We start from the raw sequence: 20,743 nt of genomic DNA, 5'->3' as shown, positions 1-20,743 counted from the left end.
TTACCAGGCTATATTCTCCCAGTATTTCACAGGCTTGTCTAAATGATGTGCAGCAAACTTTAAATGAGCTTCAACATACTTTTTCTTCAGCAATGGAGTCTTGCATGGGGAGAGTGCATACAGGCCATGGCAGTTGAGTGCATTGCTTATTGTTTTCTTTGAAATAATTGCACCTGCTAATTCCAGGTCTTTCTGAATCTCTCCACAAGTGGTCTTTGGCTCTTGGACAACTCTTCTGATCATTCTTTTCACTCCTCTGTTAGAAATCTTGGGAGGAGTACCTGGTCATAGCCAGTTTAATGTGAAATGATTTTCTTTCCACTTCCAGATTATGGCCCCAACAATGCTCAATGGAACATTAAAAAGTTTAGAAATTCTTCTGTAACCAATGCCATCAGTATATTTTGCAACAATTAGGTTGCGAAGGTCTTGGGAGAGCTTTTTGATTGTGTGACACCTCATTACGAGACACCTTTTTATAGGCCAGCAGTTGAGACTGAACCAGCTGATAATAATTTGCACTGACAAGGGGCAGAGTTGCTTTCTAATTACTGAAAGATTTCAGCTGCTGTCTTGACTTTCCATGCCTTTTTGCACCTCCCTTTCTTCATGTGTTCAATACTTTTTCCATGTGTCATTCCATTTCATTACAAATAATCTATTTTCTGAACTTATTTGCTTTGGTTTCTTTGTATGTGTAGATTTCATGGGTTGTTACCGACATATGGTGAAAATGTCATGTCAATAGCACCTTTAGAAATATATTTACTGAGAAAAATGGTGACGTTTTTAATACTTATTTTACCCTCTTTATTTGCTCTCTGTTTTAAATTGATAGTGTGGGTATTTTCCTTCATTTCATGTTCCCTTTAAAATTCTTCACACTCTAGCAAAAAAAAAAAAAAAAAAGGTTTTACTCAATGTTAGGCCATGTGTATGTAAAGTATGTTCTTCATTATGAGATGTAGCAGCACCAGGGGGGCGGAGCCTGAACATGGCGGCAATGTAGGAGCTCGTGGACGGAGCTCCGTGGTCTGACCTCCCCAGGCCTCCAAGCTTATCCCCTGGAGTATGTTAGAGCCTAGCGGTGGGGGACTTACCCGGTCTGACGGCTCCCGGCGGAGGAGAGACTGATGCGGGTGAGGGAAAAGAAAGGAGCGGCTGGCGATTGAGGAAGAGAGAGTCCCTGGACGCTGGGAGACGAGAGGGGCCGGCGCGATCACGTGACCGGCCGCAAAGCACCTCTGGGAGACCGGGAAGCCGGCCGGCCGGCGTTTTGTGGAGAGAGAGCAGCGCTGACCTGTTTGCCGGGGGCCGACACACTCTCACACTCTCCCACTCTCCCCCTACCCCCCTAGTAACCCTGGAGCCTAAAAGTAGGAGAAAGGAGAACTACTGAGACCTGGACAAGGAGTCTGAAGAGACCCTGGGGAGTTCCCCCCCATGAACAGACCCTCAGAGGAATCGACCGAAAAGGCACTCACTGGAAGAAGACATAGGAGGAGGGTGAGTGACACTTATGAATAGCATTTTTTGAAGATCTATCATGCTGACCTCTAAAAAGTGTGTATAAGAACGGGGGACCCCTAGAGACTGTATAAAAAGTGGAAGAGATACGCAGAGAGAAGAGGAGAGGCTCGGGGAGAAGAAGGGGGAGAGGGGGGAAGGAGGAGGAGGAGGAGAAGAGAAGGAGAAAAAACCAGCAGGGGGACAGAGCAGAGACTTGAAAGATTTAAGAAATAATTTCCCGCCCTACCCACAAACTTATAAAGGACTATAAGAAGGATAAGTGCCACAGAGAAAAATGAAAAACAAAAATGTAAAAGGAAGTGGGCTTAAAGGATCCCAGACTGGCACAATTAAAAAATACACATCCCAAGGAAACGTAACCCCAGAAAGACCTCAGAGCAGATCTGAAAAAGGAGAAGCAGACCTTAGTATGGAAAGAAGCCCTAGAGTATCAATAGGCCCGGACACTAGTAACCAGCAAATATCAGGCAATACAGAGGCGGAAAAAGACCTACAAATACCTAATAAAAAGGAAATGGCAGAAATGTTTAAAGAACTGGAGAAAACAATAAAACAAGAAATGGTAAACATTCGCAGTGATCTGGGGCACCTCTTGGAGAGAATTGAGGAAACGGAGGAGAAAGTTAAAGGTCAGACCCAGGCTATCTCTGAACTTGAAAAAGAACTAATTAATATAGGGAAAGTCCAAGAAAAACTGTTATATAAGGCTGAGATACAAGAAAATAAAGATAGGAAAAGAAACATCTTGATACGTGGGGTTTCAGAAGACCTAAAGGGAGAAAGCTTGCAAGAGATGGTTTGCAAAATATTTAACATTATAACAGACAGCTCTGAAATGGAAAGCTCTAAAATAGAAGGAACCTTTAGAAAAGGGAAAATCCTGAGAAACCTGGGGAAAGAAAGGCCGAGAGATATAATTGTCAAATTTTATGAATTTCGGGATAAAGAAAAAATCTGGAGGAAGACTAAGGGAAAATCAGTAATTAAGTATGAAGGAGGAGACATACAGATATATGCGGATCTGGCGCCAGAGACTTTGTGGAGAAGGAGAACTTTGAGACCCCTATTGAAAAGGTTGAAAGAACAAAAGGTGCAATATAGATGGGGGACTCCCGAAAGCCTAATAGGATGGAAAAATGGGACTACAGCATACCTTAGGTTTCCAGAAGATATGAAAAATTTTTGTGACAGTTTAAAAATTCAAAGAATGGAAATCCCTGGCTGGGAAGAAGAACGATGAGAAAGTAGAGCGAAGAGAAAAGAGGACTGGCAATTTGTGAGGGGGAGGAGGTGGAGGGGGCGAGAGGGATGGAGGAAGAGAGAGGTGTGTGTTTTTTTTTTTTTTTTTTTTTTTTTTATCTCCTTCTTCTCCTCTCGCCACCTACCCCCACTCTATTGCCTTTGTTATGGATTTTTTCTTCTTTTTTTTCATTTTTTTTCTCTCTCTCTCTTTTCTGCCGGTGATAATATCCAGGTGGGGCTTGGGAGGTTATGGGGAGGTTAGTCAAGGGGAAAGTCGTCCATGGACGGAGTTTTAGCCCAAGGATCAAATCAAAGGTGGATTTTTAATCCATAAATGATTAGTAGGCAAATGTTAGGCCTAAAAAGAGGGGGGAGGGGAGGGGGGAGGGAGGGGGTTGGAAGGTTGGCAGGGTGGGAAATGGGGGGGAGGGAGGGGGTTGGAAGGTTGGCAGGGTGGGAAATGGGAGAGGGAGGTTGTTTTCTCTGCAAAATAAAAGATGATATAAAAACAAGTGAGAAGGGAGAAGGAGAGAGAAATAAAAAATATAGATGGAGGAGAAAAGAGGAAATTTAAGGAAGATGGAAGAGATTCAGTTTATAACATATAACATAAATGGGTTGAACTGTCCCGGGAAAAGATATAGATTATTTAAAGAATTACATCATAGAGAAGCCTCAGTGATATTTTTACAGGAGACACATCTTGAGATAAGCTCAAATGTTAGACTGAGGTCTAAAAAATACCCAACATGGTACTATGCAGATTCCCCGGTTAAAAGAGCAAAAGGGGTAGCAATAGGCCTGGCAAAGAACGTTAGGTTTGAGTTGGAAGATAGAAAAACAGACCCAGATGGGAGATTTTTGTTCTTAAGGGGCAAGTTACAGGAGATCGAGTGTACACTGGCCAACATCTACTGCCCTAATAAAAAACCGGAGGAGTATCTGAAAAAGGTGTTGAGGAAGTTGATGGACTTTAAAAAAGGACGTTTGATCCTGGCAGGGGATTTTAACTTCTGTATGGACCCACAAAGGGATGCCACCTCCCATATAAAGACAGAAGGAAGTAAGGCCCTGAAATTATTGAAAAAAGAATTACACATAAGTCAACTGGTAGATGCCTGGAGAATTACACACACGCAAGATAGAGATTATACTTTTTTCTCAAATATGCACAAGAGATATTCAAGATTAGATTATATATTAATAGAACATCAATTAATCGACCATCTGACCCAGGTAGATATAGAGACAATAACTTTATCAGACCACGCTCCAGTTACTATGAAAATGGAATGGGGGAGAAGGAAAAGCGGAGGGCTGGGATGGAAATTGAATGAGACACTTTTAGTGGAAAGGGAAATAGCTCAGAAAATAGGGGAGGAGATCGAACGCTTTTTTAAGGAGAATGAGACAGGGGAGGTGTCAACAGCCACAGTGTGGGAGGCTCACAAAGCTTATATAAGAGGAATATTAATGGCGATTGGGGCTAGAAAGAAAAAAGAAAGAAGGGAGAAAATGAATGAGCTCTTAGAAGAAATAGATAAATTAGAACAAATACATAAGAATAGAATAACAAAAGAAATAGAGCTGAAGTTAAAAAAACAGAAGGAAGAACTGAAAGAAATGATAGAAGAGGAGAGGAGAAAAGTATATAATAGAGTTCTAAGTGAGAGATATAGATGGGGAGAAAGACCTGGAAAGTATCTGATGAGAGCCCTGAGGAAAAAGAAAAATAGAAATTATATAGAAAAAATAAAAGATGCTAAAGGAAACATGAAACACTCAAATAAAGATATCACCAAAGCCTTCATAGAATATTACAGGAAACTGTATAATATAAGCCCCTCGGAAAGTTCAGAAACTATAGACAGTGAGAAAAACCAGAAAAGAAAGAAATATTTGGAAATGGCTAGGTTATTAAAATTAAGTGAGGACCAACTAAACTCCCTAGACGCAGATATCTCACAGGAAGAAATAAAACTAGCATTAAAGGGGACAGTGTCGGGGAAAAGCCCAGGCCCAGATGGTTATACAGTGAGATACTATAAAAAATTCAGTGAAATCTTAGTACCAAAACTCAAAAACTACATGAATGCACTAGGTGGAGAGATGGAAGTAAGAAGAGAATCATTACAAGCCCAACTCGTGCTCATTCAGAAAGAGGGAAAAGATCCCTCTCAGTGTTCTAGCTATAGACCTATTTCACTACTGAACACAGACACTAAGTTGTACGCAAAGGTCCTAGCAAACAGATTGAAAGAGCTAATGCCTGGATGGATACATGAGGATCAGGTGGGCTTTGTTCCAGGGAGGGAAGGAAAAGATAATGGGGTACGATCATTGATGCTAATCCAAAAGAGTAAAAAGGGAAAAGAACCGGCGGTACTACTGTCTATAGATGCTGAAAAAGCGTTTGATAGGGTAAATTGGAGATTCATGATGGATACTCTGGAAGCTTTGGGAATCGGGCCTAGGATGAGAGAATGGATAGGAAAGCTGTACAGATACCCCTCGGTGGTCATTGGGGTAAATGGGGAGAGGTCAGAACCCATTGAGATGTCAAACGGAACAAGACAGGGATGCCCATTATCCCCATTGCTGTATGTTATATCTCTAGAACCTCTACTATCAACAATAAGACTGAATAGAGACGTAAAGGGAATCCGAATAGGAGATACGGAACATAAAGTTGCTGCCTTCGCAGACGACTTGTTGTTCTATGTAGGAAACCCCAGGATAACACTTCCAAACTTAATGAAGTCACTAAAGGAGTACGGAGAACTATCAAATTTAAAGATAAATCCAACAAAAACGGAGATTCTAAATATAAACATCTTAAAAAACGAAAAAGAAAGGATACAAAAAGAATTTCCCTTTAAATGGAAAGATAGAGATATAAAATATCTAGGAGTAAAACTCACAGCCTCACATAAACATCTATATAAACTAAACTATATTACACTGATAAATGAGATTAGAGATGAATTAAAAAGATTGGAGGGAGGAACCCCGACATGGATGGGCCGTATTAATCTGGTAAAAATGGTAATAGTACCAAAAATCATATATAGATATCAAATGATCCCAATTAAACTCCCAGAGATTTTCTTTAAAATAATTAAGAAATTGATAACAAGATACATATGGAGGAATAAAAAACCAAGACTGTCATACGAACTGCTAAGTAGGAGGAAAGAAAGAGGGGGTTTAGGGCTCCCAGACTTTAAAAGATACTACAAAGCGGTAATACTGGCAAGAACCATAGATTGGATATTTAATAATAAAAAAAGCTGGGTGAGAATAGAGAATGAACTCAGCGGAATAGACTTGGGAAGAATGATATGGGTACCAACACAGTATAGGGGTTTAAATGACAAGGTAAATACATACACTTTGAATGTTTTAAAGATTTGGGATAACTTACACAGAAGTATGAAATGGACTTTTAATTCTACACTGATTCCACTAAAAAATACAGAGTTTTTCCCCCCAGGTAGAGAAGAAATAGGAGGGAAGTGGTTTAAAAAAGATAAGGTGCAATTAGGAGATATCTTGGTGGGAGATGAAATAGGAGCATATGGCGAATTGAAAAAAAAAGAGGGAGAGATTTTCACTAAATTAGACGAATGGCGGTATTTCCAATTGAGGTGTTTTGTCGGAAGTTTGCCAAGACCTTTAAGGACAAGAGACAATTGGAACTTGTTTGAAAAGACATTGGGAACACAAGGTGATGGGAAACACGGGATTGCTAGAATTTATAAAATACTCACTGAACTAGACACAAACACGAAACCAACATATTTAACAAAATGGGAAATGGATATGGGAGTTGTGATAGATGAGGAAAAGCAGAGGAGAATGTATAGATTAACTCACGAAAACGTCTCTATGAGAGAAGTAGAAATGAACTATAAGTGTTTGACAAGATGGCACATTTCACCAGTAGTAGAAAATAAGATGTGTGGAGAGAGTACACCGCTGTGTTGGAGGGGATGTGGAGAAATAGGCACAATATACCATATATGGTGGGGATGCCCAAAAATCCAGATATTCTGGACAACAATAATCCACTTAATAAGAAAATTGACAGAAATAGATATAAATCTAGATCCAGAAGTATGTATTTTGCACATCACGGATATAACGGTAAATAAATATAAAAAATCAGGGATATGGAACTATATAAATGCTGCAAAAGCCCTGATACCCAAGTTCTGGAGGCAAATAGAGGCACCAAAGGAAGAGGACTGGATTGAAAGAGTTGAGCAGATTAAAAAGATGGAAAGGCTGTGCCATACCCAAGAAGATAAGATGGAGGTTTATCATGGGAAATGGGAGAACTGGGAAAAAGCCAGATTATATATGAGGTGTAGGAAAGAATAAAGATAACAACAGAAAAATTCCACTTGCTGATATAAGAAGACGTAGAGAAAAGATAGAATAGGCAGAGGGGACATAGGGTGGGGGGTGGAGAAGGGGGGAAAAGGTTGCATAGAGTATATAAAGTAGAAATGTTGGTTAATATAATATTATAGAATATATTTTATATATATATATATATTTATATTGTGATGATGAAATGTAATTGAAATGGAAAATTAATAAATATTTGAATTATAAAAAAAAAGAGATGTAGCAGCACCTGTCATGAAACTGGTAGTTTGCACAGGGAGGGTTCATTAGCGAATAGTTTGTAGTGGTTTGAAATAACCCAAAATACTCTTTGCAGGAATACTTTATTTGCTACAGGCCAAAAACTTTACTTTTTTTTTTTTTTTTACAAATTGCTACATGCAATAACAAAAATCAGACACAAGATAATATGAGTTTTCACGTTACTAACCTCCATATCTTCTCTGGAGATCTCCTTAACATTCATTAAACAAATGCAGACATACATATAATGTATAGATTTACCTTGCTGTTTCCTGTCGTAAAGCATTCAGGAATGTATCCGGATGAAAAATTTCTGACAGGTCTAGGGTGTCTGATAAAAGATTCTGTTTTTCTGCTTTCTCCACCCAATTCTGTTTCAAATAGCAAAACAAAAAATTAAAATGCAGGAAGAAAATCTATATTGATTACAATTCCAAAATAAAAACGTAAAACAGAGGGCACTGGATCAAGCAAATAAAAACACCTCAATGATAAACAAAAAGGTAAAATTGCACTTACACTAAAGTGATATGTTTAGGTTATATCATCAGGAATACCCATGGGAATGCAGGCCGCACCTTTTCTCCCTCTCCCGAATACCCAATATATAACTATCATATATAACTATTTAAATAAATACACACACATAAACTTTAATGGCAAAATTTTGGCCTCGGCACTTCATTGGTTTAAATAAATAAATAACAAATACTATAAATAATTAATTAATAATCACGTTTATACTTCTCTTATCAAATAACAATCAAACAGCTCAGTCGTTAAGGACTCGAGCTCAAACTGAATAAATATAACAACGGTCCCCACTTTAAACGTAAAGGATGACAATACCACATAATGTGCCTTGCGACAAAAAAAAGGGGGGGGGGCTCATTGCACTGACACTGACCAGCTGGCAATCTCCCACCTACTGAGCTCCTTTGTCTAATAAGCTCCACTGTCATGTGACCTTCTGGAATTTTCTCCCAGGTCACGTGCTACTTGTTTTCCTGCCCAAACTCTTTAAAATTTAAAGGAACAGTGTGTGTGTGTATATATATATATACACTTTTTTTAATTAAAAGAGGGAGGGGCAGCTGCCTACCCATGTGATTGGGCTCAAAGGACTGAGCCCTCTTAATGCATTCTACTGGTAACCCAGGTCACACCAAGAGATGCCAAAAGCACTCCTGCTACGTATGTTGGTGAAAGGAGAGATGTTAATAGTAATGATAACAACTGAAGTGGAGACTGAAAGAACCATGGAGAAGGAATATATAAAAAACATCCCTGAAGTGTGCAAATAGAGGACTAAAGTTGTATCCTGAATGGGTATAGTACCTCCACTAGCATGTTGCGAAGCCCACTTTCCTTCATCAGAATGGAGGTTAACCACCTCTGCTAACCTATCTCCTTTTGCAAGCTGCTTAATAAGAGTGTCTTCAGAATCTGTTAACGTGACCTGGTTTATTGATGGAATGGTTATTCCTGATTATATGCTATGATCAAGTCACTTGCAATTTTACCACTTTCCATACATTAAAAGGTGTTTTTATCTGCAGGATCTAGTGTGCTCTATTTTTTGTTTCTATTTTGTATGCGCATATGGCCTTTAGATGTGCGCATATGGCCTTTAGATATATGCAGAACCTCCATGGACAGACAGATTTCCCATGGTATCAATGAAGCACAATACATTTGAAGAGGTTATATTTTCAGCATTGCTCTAATCTCACCGCTTCTAATCTCAGCTTGTTACCTGTATGAAAGACACCTGGTAGCCAGAAATCCTGCTGAATGATAGGGGAACAAATACTTATTTCCCTCATGAACATGGAAATCAGTGCATAATTTGTTAGACATGCATTTCTTTTGAATTTTTTGTTGCTATTCTGTCTCTCAGTGTTACAATACACCTACCAGTCGATTTTTAGACTGATAATTTCAAAATCAGCAGGGGATCAAACACTTATTTCCTTCACTGTATGATCTCAAGATCCAGCTGTGTCCTTCAATGAACGGAGCAGAAAAAATAATTTGAATGGGGGATCCACTTGATATCCACTCAAATCCTATGCTAAATCCTTCCAGGGGGTAACCAAAACGAGCAAGTATCCAGCTCTCTGCTTGATGAGGACTACACAGATTAATACTCTACAGTCAATTTGATGGCTGGGGTGTTAGTGGCACGTCTTTGAAATCCTATGTCATTAAAGAGACACTGGGCAGCACATTTAACTAACATACTGTAGTAGTAACATGTTTAAATACAAATTACACTGCATGTGTGTGTGGTCAGAGGCAGGTTTTATTCTACTGCAGTGCTATTTTCCACCTGAAGGGGAATTTATAAATTAAGCTGCCAAAGTATAATATATCTGTCACAAACCTGTTTCACTGCTGCTGCTTAGCATTTTGTGTGGCTGTGAGACAGAATCAATAAATGCTCCCTCGAGAATGGTGGAATCTTGTAAAGAAGGGTTTCAGGAATGTGTATTTTTATATATAGTTCCTATATACACTCATCTACTATCACCCAAACTTTGTGGACAACTCATTATCACATCTATATGGTTTGTTGGACTTCCCAATCCAAAAGTACACAGAAAGCAATAAAAATAAAACACAGGTTTTAAGTCTTCTCAACTCTATCCAAATTTAAAAAAAAAAATTTTTTAGATATACTTTAAGCTAAATAGGACTGAATGTCAATTATGTGGATGTAGTAGTTCTCGATCCAGCACTGTGCCCGAGAGCAACGGCTCTCTCCTCTCGCTCCCACCTCACTGGACATGCTGCTGTTAATCACAGCCTCTGAGGAGGAATCACGGGGCGGGTCCGAGCTGCACTGTGTGTGTCAATGGACACACAGAGCTTGGCTCAGGATTGGGCCCACATGAGTGCCAAGAAAGGGGGATGGAGCAAGGAGCACTGGAGGGGGACCCCAGAAGAGAAGGATCAGGGATGCTCTGTACAATACCATTGCATAAAACAGGTAAGTATGGCATGTTTGTTATTTTAACAAGAAAATATTTTTATCTTTACAATCACTTTAATTAACCACTTGCCACATACCAAAAGTAAATTTACTGCTGGTGGGTGGCACAGTATCGTACCCGTACGTTGTGGTGTGCTACCTCGTTTTTGGGCACACATGTGCGCGCACCCTGCTGATCTGAGTTTGTCAGCAGAAAACAGTTAATCATTTTGTCTGTATACCTGCTGGTTGGCTGTGGCCAATCACAGCACAGAGTTCTGTGTTTACATAATGCACAGAACACTGATCTGGCTGTTTCTGAGTTCAAGGAGAAAAGAACGCTGCATCCTTTGAGAAAAAGCAGCACATATTACACACAATTAACCCCTTTATTGCCCTTCTTATCAACCCTGTCACCCAGCCATTGTCATTAGTACAGTGTATAGTATTAACATTGATCACTGTATTAGTGTCACTTGTGACGTCAGTGTCAGTGTAAATCCCAGCCAGTGGCAGTTGGCGCCAGATTGCCCACCACACTATCACAGTCACACTATAAGTTGCTGATCACTGCCATTACTGGTATAGTGTCTATAGCTTAGTAAATTCCAGTATATATACAGTTACATAGTTAGCATGGCTGAAAAAAGACAAAAGTCCATCCAGTTCAACCAAAAAAGTTATAATCCTATACCCACAGTTGATCCAGAGGAAGGCAAAAAAAACCCAGCAAAGCATGATACAATTTGCTCCTGCAGAGGAAAAAACTCCTTCCTGATCCCCTGAAAGGCAATCGGACATTCCCTGGATCAACTTTAACTGTAAATGTTAGCAACCAGTTATATTCTGTGTATCTAAGAAAGAATCCAGGCCTTTTTTAAAGCAATCCATTGAACTGGCCAGAACTAACTCTTGAGGAAGTCTATTCCACATTTTCACAGCTCTTACTGTGAAGAACCCTTTCAATGTTTGGAGATTACATTTCTTTTCCTCCAGACGTAAAGAGTGCCCCCTTGTTCTCTGTGAATAACTCTACCCCGAGTTCACTATATGAACCACTGATATATTTATACATGCTGATCATATCCCCCCTTAATCTCCTCTTCTCAAAAGAGAATAAATTTAGTTCCTCTAATCTTTCCTCATAGCTGAGCTCCTCCATGCCTCTTATCAGTTTGGTTGCCCTTCTTTGTACTTTCTCCAGTTCCCCAATGTTCTTTAGGCGAATTGGTGCCCAAAATTGAACTGTATATTCCAGATGAGGTCTTACTAATGATTTGTACCGGGGTAATATGATATCTCTCTCTCTAGAGTCTATACCTCTTTTAATACAAGAGAGGGTTTTGCTTGCTTTAGAAACCGCAGCTTGGCATTGCATGCCATTATTAAGCTTGTGGTCTACCAGAACTCCCAGATCCTTCTCCACCATTGATTCCCCCAGTTGTACCCCCCTAGTATGTAAGATGCATGCATATTCTTAGCTCCCAAGTGCATAACCTTACATTTATCAACATTAAACCTCATTTGCCACATAGTTGTCCAATTAAACAGTGCATTGAGTTTGGCTTGAAAGTCTGAAGACATCCTGTAAGGATGTTATTCCACTGCACAGCTTGGTGTCATCTGCAAAGACTGAAATGGTATTTTTAATCCCAGACCCTATAGGATTTATAAATATATTAAACAGTAAGGGTCCCAACACTGAACTTTGGGGTACACCACTGACAACCCTAGACCATTCAGAGTATGAATCATTAACCACTACTCTCTGAATACGAGCTTTTAGCCAGTTTTCTATCCATTTCCATACAGATTTTTCCAAGCCTGTAGACTTTACCTTACAGATTAGCCATGTGTGGGGAACTGTGTCAAACGCTTTTGCAAAATCCAAGTATACCAAGTCCACCGCCACCGCACTGTCCAAGGTTTTGCTCACCCCCTCATAAAAAGAAATTAGATTTGTTTAACAACTTCTGTATTTCATGAATCCATGCTGTCTGTTGCTTAAAATACATTTTTTCCAGCAATAACTTATCTATGTGGTCTTTTATTAAACTCTCCAGTATCTTCCCAACTATAGAAGTTAAACGAACAGGTCTATAATTACTTGGTAAATATTTTTACCCCTTTTTAAATATAGGCACCACATTGGACTTATGCCAATCCAGTGGTACTATGCCAATCATTAAAGAGTCTCTAAAAATTAGAAACAATTGCTTTGAAATGAGTTCAATTCTTTAAGGACCCGTGGGTGTATGCCATCCGGTCCAGGTGCTTTATTCTGTCTAAATAATTCTGGATCATATCAATTGTGAGCCAATGTGAATCATCTGGAGCTGTGTCAATACCATGCCCAATATGGACAAGAGCTCCCCCATGCTCCTTTGTATACACAGAGCTGAAGAAGGTATTTAATAAATTTGCCTTCTCTTTGTCCCCAGTCACCCACTCTAGATTATTTTGTAAAGGGCCTACATGCTGGGACCAGACCTTTTTTACTATTAATATTTTAGAAGAATTTTTTTGGGTTTGTCCTGCTATCTTTTGCAATCTGTCATTCGTGTTCAATTTTTACGGCCTTTATTTCCTTTTTGCACATTCTTTTATATTCTTTGTAATGTTTAAATGATGATAGCGTTCCTTCATGTTTATATTGAATAAAAGCTCTTTTCTTATTATCTATAGCTTTTTAACTTTGGCCGTAAGCCACACAGGTCTGATTTTTAGCCTTTTAAACTTGTTGCCCATGGGAATATATTTGCAGTGTGTTCACATACAGTCTTTTTGAAGAACTCCCATTTCTGTGCTGTGTTCATCGATGCCAATATTCCCTCCCAGTTTAAGTCTTGGAGAGCAGCTCTCAGCCTTGGAAAATTAGCTCTCTTAAAGTTGTGTTTTTATTTTTCCCGTATATGCTTGATGTTTACAGCTAACAAATTAAATCATGTTATGGTCACTGCTACCCAGATGTTCTTTTATCTAGATAATCGTAATAAGCTCTGCATGGTTTGAGATTAACAGGTCCAGCAGAGCATCATTCCTGGTTGGGGCCTCAATGAACTGTACCATAAAATTGTCCTGTAGTAGGTTTTTAAATTTATGCCCTTTAACTGTTCCTGCAGTACCATTACTCCATTCAATTTCCTGGTAGTTAAAATCTCCCATTATTATCACTGTCCCAGCCCTTTCAATCTGTGCAAGGAGCTGAGTCTCCATCTCCTCATTAACACTGGGAGGCCTATAACAAACTCCAATGATTACCTTTGTAGTACGCACTCCCATGAGCAGTTCCACCCATAATGCTTAAGCCTCATCACACTCTCCATCAACTATGTCCTCTTTCACACTCACTCAGAGATCACTTCTCACATAGAGACAGCCACCACCACCTTTTCTTTTTACCCTGTCTTTCCGAAAGAGAACATAGCCAGGAATATTAATGGCCCAGTAATGTTGAGAATTAAGCCAAGATTCTGCAATACCAATTAAATCATAGTTCTGTTCATGCACCAAAGCTTCCAACTCACCTATTTTGCTTGGCAGACTTCTGGCATTGGTAAACAAACACTTTAATACATTGACACCCTGTGCACACGTATTTTGCATATTTTTTATTTTCATACAAATGGTACCAATTCCAATGGTTGTTTGTAACATGGGAACCTTCTTATCATCTGCCATAGCCCTCCCACCATCTTTCCCCATTCCACCCACCAATAAGGATTGACCCCTGTCTGATCTGTCTACCCCATTATAATCTAATTCTCCCTCCCCCCTCGATCCTAGTTTAAATACTCCTCCAGCCTCCCCATAAACCTCTCCACCAGCACAGCAGACCCCCTTCCATTTATGTGCAAACCATCTCTAACATTTAGGTTGCACCCCAATGAAAAGTCAGCCCACTGCTCTAGAAACTCAAATCCTTCCCTCTTACACCAGGTGTTTAGCCATGCATTGAGTTCTCTAATCTCCCCGTCTTTCCTGAGTTGTGCAAGGCACAGGTAATATTTCTGAGAATATCACCTTGGAGGTCCTTCCCTTCAACTTGCAGTCTTGTTCTTTAAATTGATTCTTAAGGAGCCTCTGCACAAAACCTTCAACCCTGCTAGCACTCATATCCCAGTTACAATATTAATAATACTAATAGGAAATATCAGTTGTCACAGGTTAGTAGACGCCTGTTATAAACTCCGTTTTTTTAACTCCACTTGATCAAATGTCCACTTAGTCAAAGGTCTGGCAAGCAAAATACAAGCAAGCTCAAGAATGAGCTCTACAGAAAGTTATATGGTACTTGGAGCACCTGTGACCAATTAATCCCCTCCCCTTAATTATCAGACTGAAGGAAGGCAAGGAAAGGAAGAAAAAAAAATGCTATTTAAAAAGTGACAGAGAAGGTGATTTAAAAAATTAAAAGCTTCTAGCAAAAGCCAAATAAGAAAATAAAACAACTACAAGCACCTGGAATCACCAGCAGTCAAAAGTAAAACTGTTTCACTCTCCACCAAATTTCCCACTCTTTTTAGCTATCAGCCAGCAAAATGTGCCAGGCACAAATGTGTGCGCTACAGAAAGTTATATAGTACCTGGAGCACCTGTGACCAATTAACCCCTCCCCTTAATTAGCAGACTGAAGGAAGGCAAGGAAAGGAAGAAAAAAAATATTTAAAAAGTGACAGAAAAAGTGATTTAAAAAAGTGAAAGCTTCTAGCAAGACCTAAAGAAAAAATAAAACAACTACAAAGCACCAGCAGTCAAAAGTAAAACAGTTTTCAGCCAGAAAAATGTGCCAGACGATAGTTTGCAGATGCTATACCTTTCATACAAATCAATTAATATACACTTATGATTTTTTTTACCAAAGACATGCAGCAGAATACATTATGGCCTAAATTTATAAAGAAATTGGATTTTTTGGAATGTATCAGATTTTTTTCCAAGTTTTAGATATTTTTTATGTTTGTGTAATAAAAAAACTCAGTTGTGATCATATACCACCAAAATAAAGCTCTATTTGTGTGAAAAAATTATATAAATTTAGTTTGGGTACTGCGTTGCATGATTGTGCAATTACCAGTTAAAGTAGTGCAGTTGTTTACCCTATTTACCAATTTTCACATTGCAAAGTGAACAAACACTTTTCTAAGTGAACAGATTTTATTCCTTAAGTAAATTAATCCTGATCCTACAAAGGTCAAGTGGCTTCTTGGGATCAAGTTGATTGTAATCCCATTAAAATGTTAGCTTACAAACATAAATCCACATACAGATAGTAACACATATATATTTATTTCAGCATGTATTTTACTACACTTACGCACAGCTACTGGACAAGTGTGGCCCAATAATATTTTAAACTGCCCATTTGACAATGCTATGACAGACAATTTATCACTCAAGCTAACACTGGCTTATATCCGCCTCGGAAAATCAACAGTATTAGAGGGCAGGTGATGAAGCATTTATGTGGCCACATGCTTTCTAGTGGACTCTCCACTGGAATATAAAAATCATTCCCTTAGTGACAACTCTGCTTAAAGTCAATCACATCCTGAAAGGCCATCTTGGCATTGGGAGTGATCTCTCCATCAATAGAGACTCAATGGGCAATCAAACTCTATTCCACTCAAAATCAGAATTATCTAATTGGTAGAAATTGTCTTTAACCACTTCCTGTCCAGACACTTTTACCCCCTTCCTGTCCAGGGCAATTTTCAGCTTTCAGCAGTATCACACTTTGAATGACAATTGCGCAGTCATGCATTACTGTACCCATATGAATTTTTTACCATTTTTTTGAGACAGATAAAGCTTTATTTTGGTGTTATTTATTCACCGCTGGGATTTTTATTTTTTTTACTATGTAAATGAAAAAGTCCAAAAATTTGGAAAAAAAGTGTTTGTTTTTTTTTATAAAATTTTGCAAATAAATAATATCTCATCATAAATCTTGGCCAAAATTTATTCCGTTATTTTTTTAGTAAAAAAAAAATAATCCAAATTAGTTTATAACCAAAAATTATAATTTTTAAACATTTTTTTTTACATTTTTATTTTTTTTTTTATATTATTTTTTTTTTACATACTGTCACCCTAGCAGTACAGTGTCAACATGGTGACACTGTACTACTTGTGGGGGGTGATGAAGATTTTTTTTTTTTTTTTACACTGATTGCTTTTACACCCATATAGGATGTAAAAGCAATCATTTCTCTTTCTCTCTGTCTGCATTCTTGCAGTCATTGAGAAGTACTGAGTGAGCTGTGATTGGTCACAGCTTGTCACATGGTACAAGGCTGTTGTGAATAGCCTTGTACCATGTGACCTCTGTGATCATTCACAGATTTCACACGTAGTAAGCAATGATGTCACAAGTGACATCTTGCTTACTACTTTGCATGTGATCACTGATTCGCCAATCAGTGATCACATGATCGGGACCTCGTACAGAGGTCCCGTCCGACGATCGGTGTTTCACTGTGTCCGGAGGACACAGCAGGCACCGGATCGCGGAGCTGCCAGGGAGCGCGCACAGCTAGAAAAGGCGGGTGCCGTTTATGAACGGCAACCCGCCCCTGGACTGCAACCGCCCTGCTGTTTATAAACAGCAGGCGGACGGCAAGTGGTTAAAGTATATGTAAATCCAATCACTAAAATCTCATAAAAACTGTACTAGGTTAATATGAACTCAAAAGTCAGCTGGGCTTCCAATGGAGACTACAAGTAGCCATTTAATACACAATAAGTAGGTGTTGTCACCATCACGAAACCATGCAGCCATCGATTGAGTGAATGCAGCCAGGAGGTCAAAGCAAAAAGGTTTCAGGAGATCAAGCTCACAGAGATGCAGCAAAGGATGAAAAAAAAAAACTTTAGTTAGAAAAAATATGGCAATTGTTTATGACACACAGGGCTTTTGCAAAATAAGGGGGAGATTTACTAAAACTGGAGCACTCAGAATCTAACGTAGCTGTGCATGGTAGCCAATCAGCTTAAACGTCAGCTTGTTCAATTAAACTTTGACAATAAAACCTGGAAGCTGATCAGTTTCTATGCAGAGCTGTAACAGGTTTTGCACTCTCCAATTTTAGCAAATCTTCCCCTATGTGTCAATCAGTTATGGTTTACATCTACTTTAAGGCTAAACAGCCCTAATTAGCATTGCAAATAAAATAAAAACAAAAATAATTGCTATATTTAGCCTAAAATCCAGCTGTGCGATACAAATGTATATCTCTGGAGAAGGTTCACATTTAATCCAGGAAGACTGATTGCTGTCAAAGTAGCATAACGCCAGCTCCTCATCGACCTGTCAAAACAGCGATCACAGCATTCAAGTAATTAAGAACTCAGGGGAGGTGAGAACTATTTTAAGTTCAAGCGCACATCTCAGGTTTTGTTTTAAAATTAATTGCTTGCTGGACTGATTGTAGATCCCTGTGAGGTTGCTTTTAATAAGCGATGGAAGAGCTTTGCATCTTAGATATTCAGAGTCCATTCTGAGACAGCCAATTAAAGCACAAGAGTTGGTGGCCACTGCCAGCAATCTCTGATCACACAGAACACAATCTGCATTTTTATATGCATTACCAACTATAATCATTTCAAAGAAGACTGTTCATCCATTTATAATCAGTCATATTAATAGCTTCACACTATGTGATTTGAAAATGATTATTTATTTGAAATCTCCCTTTCTTTGCAGTTCAATGCATATGAACTCCCTACTAACTGTGCCATGGCTGACTTCTGCATCAATATCTGAAAATATCTATACCCTCGTATTTAGGGTGTAACATGGTGCAAAAGCTGGAGTTACCCTTTAAATACACCTTTTCTTTTTTTTTTTTTGCAATACACGTAATTTTAAATTAGTTCACCTTTGAAAGAATGGAGGAAAATGTGGCTATTATAGAACAATTTGGTTTTTTTTTTATGACAGAAACCCTTACTTGGCCTCTGGAATACGGGGTAAAATTATTACCGACTTGAACACAGGTGTATTATTGTCTATTGAACAACGCCAACAGCTGTATAAAGATCAGTAATACAGCGATAAGTACAATACAAAAAAAAAGAAAGTTTTACATTTGAGTTCAGTAATGTATGCACATACGCTTGTATACAGCTGAATATTGCAACACTGGCAACTAGAAGACTTCTACACATGTACTGTTCCAAGAAAAAGTATGTGAACCCCTTGGGATTACATGGAGTTTTGCATGAATTGGGCATAAAATGTGCTCTGAACGTCATCTAAGTCACAATAACAGAAGAACACAGTCTGCTGAACATAATACTACACAAACATTATATGTTGCCATGGTTTAATTGCACATAACATGTAAACATTCACAGTGCAGGGAGGAAAAAGTATGTGAACCTTTGGACTTAATAACTGGTGGACCCTCCTTTGGCAACAATAACCTCAACCAAACGTTTCCTGTAGTTGCAGATCAGACCTGCACAACAATCTGGAGTAATTTTGGACCACTCCTCTTCACAAAACTGTTTCAGTGTAGCAATATTCTTGGGATGTCTCGTGTGAATTGCTCTCTTAAGGTCATGCCACAGCATTTCAATCGGGTTGAGGTCAGGACTCTGACTGGGCCACTCCAGAAGGCGTATTCTGTGCTGTTGCAGCCATTGTTTTGTGGAATTACTTGTATGCTTTGGGTCATTGTCCTGTTGCATCACCCATCCTCTGCGGAGCTTCAGTTGGCGGACAGATGGTCGTACGTTTTCCTGCAAAATGTCTTGATAAACTCTGGAATTCATTTTCCCATCAATGACAACAATCCGTCCAGGCCCTGAGGCAGCAAAGCAGCCCCAAACCATGATGCTCCCTCCGCCATGTTTTACAGTGGGGATGAGGTTTTGATGTTGGTGTGCTGTGCCTTTTTTTCTCCACACATAGTGTTGTGTGTTCTTCCCAAACACCTCAATCTTGGTTTCATCTGTCCACAGTATATTTTGCCAGTAGTGCTGTGGAACATCCAGGTGCTCTTTTGCAAACTTCAAACGTGCTGCAGTATTCTTTTTGGACAGCAATGGCTTCCTCCGTGGTGTCCTCCCATGTACTCCATTCTTGTTTAATGTTTTCCTTATTGTAGATGTGTCAACAAAAATGTTAGCATGTGCCAGAGATTTCTGTAGATCTTTAGCTGACACTCTGGGATTCTTCTTTACCTCATGCAGCATTCTGCGCTGTGCTCTTGCAGTCATTTTTACAGGAAGACCACGCCTAGGGAGAGTAGCAACAGTGCTAAACTTTCTCCATTTGTAGACAGTCTGTGTTACCGTGGAGACATGAACATCAAGGCTTTTGGAGATACTTTTGTAACCCTTTCCAGCTTCATGCAAGTCAACAATTCTTGATCGTAGGTCTTCTGAGAGCTCTTTTCTGCGAGGCATGGTTCACATCAGGCAGTGCTTCTTGAAACCAGTAAACCCAAAACAGGTGTGTGTTTTTTAAGGGCAGGACAGCTGTCAGCAACACATCCAATATCATCACACTGATTGGAGTCAAGGTTGGCTCACTCCTGGCTCCAATTAGCTCTGGGAGAAGTCATTAAGCTAGGGCCTCACATACTTTTTCCTCCCTGCAGTGTGAATGTTTACATGTTATGTGCAATTAAACTATGGCAACATCTAATGTTTGTGTAGTATTATGTTCAGCAGACTGTGTTCTTCTATTGTTGTGACTTAGATGACGTTCAGAGCACATTTTATGCCCAATTCATGCAAAACTCCACGTAATCCCAAGGGGTTCACATATTTTTTCTTGCAACTGTATATGCATACACATTAACACAAAGTGCAGAACAAGGCACTGTATGTCAGTACTGGAGAAAATATCAGAGGCAGGGGGCCTAGTATTTGGCCCTCTACTTGGCATTTTGGGGGTAAAGCTAAATATCTTCTGTAAAACACATTACTACAAATGCATAGGTGTGCAGCCAGTCTAAAATATACATGAAGTACAGCAATTTACATGCTGAAATTTCATTTCAAATCATATACTTTCATAAGCATCCTTGTTGTCAGCATCAGCCGGCCTCTTAAAACAATTGCAGTTGATGTCTATTTTTTACTTTTATGTTTTCTATTCCTATGGTGTTTCTTTCCAAAATGCACTTTATTGATTTTCTTAGCACAGCTGCCATGTTTTCAGCTTCTATTTTAGCACATTTATTTGAAGGAATAAACTGTGAGTTCAACAAGGAATTATCTCAGATTTTCTGGGACTCCAAAGCTGCACTGCAGGTTGTAGCAAATAAGATGTCTCACTTCTGGAGCCCGGGCTGCAGTCTTTTCTGTGATGGAGCAGCCACCATGCAG

At 39.1% G+C, this 20,743-nt stretch overlaps 1 protein-coding gene across 3 annotated transcripts in view; it reads right to left on the bottom strand.

The window, feature by feature from the left end:
* Positions 1 to 20,743, bottom strand: part of DYNC2H1 (dynein cytoplasmic 2 heavy chain 1) — a 597,118-nt gene that overhangs the window by 17,080 nt on the left and 559,295 nt on the right. For all 3 annotated transcript variants that reach the window (XM_089687276.1, XM_089687277.1, XM_089687278.1), the window contains one exon: positions 7,690 to 7,799. In XM_089687276.1, the coding sequence (XP_089543402.1) occupies positions 7,690 to 7,799 (110 nt within the window). The remainder of the gene's footprint in view (positions 1 to 7,689; positions 7,800 to 20,743) is intronic.

The sequence above is a fragment of the Staurois parvus genome, unplaced genomic scaffold (genome assembly GCF_062004578.1).
Source record: "Staurois parvus isolate SC_StPar_1 unplaced genomic scaffold, SC_StPar_1.0 ptg000422l, whole genome shotgun sequence".
NCBI classification, from domain to species: domain Eukaryota; kingdom Metazoa; phylum Chordata; class Amphibia; order Anura; family Ranidae; genus Staurois; species Staurois parvus.
Note: the sequence above shows the minus strand (reverse complement) of the source record. Positions and strands in the feature narration are given on the sequence as shown.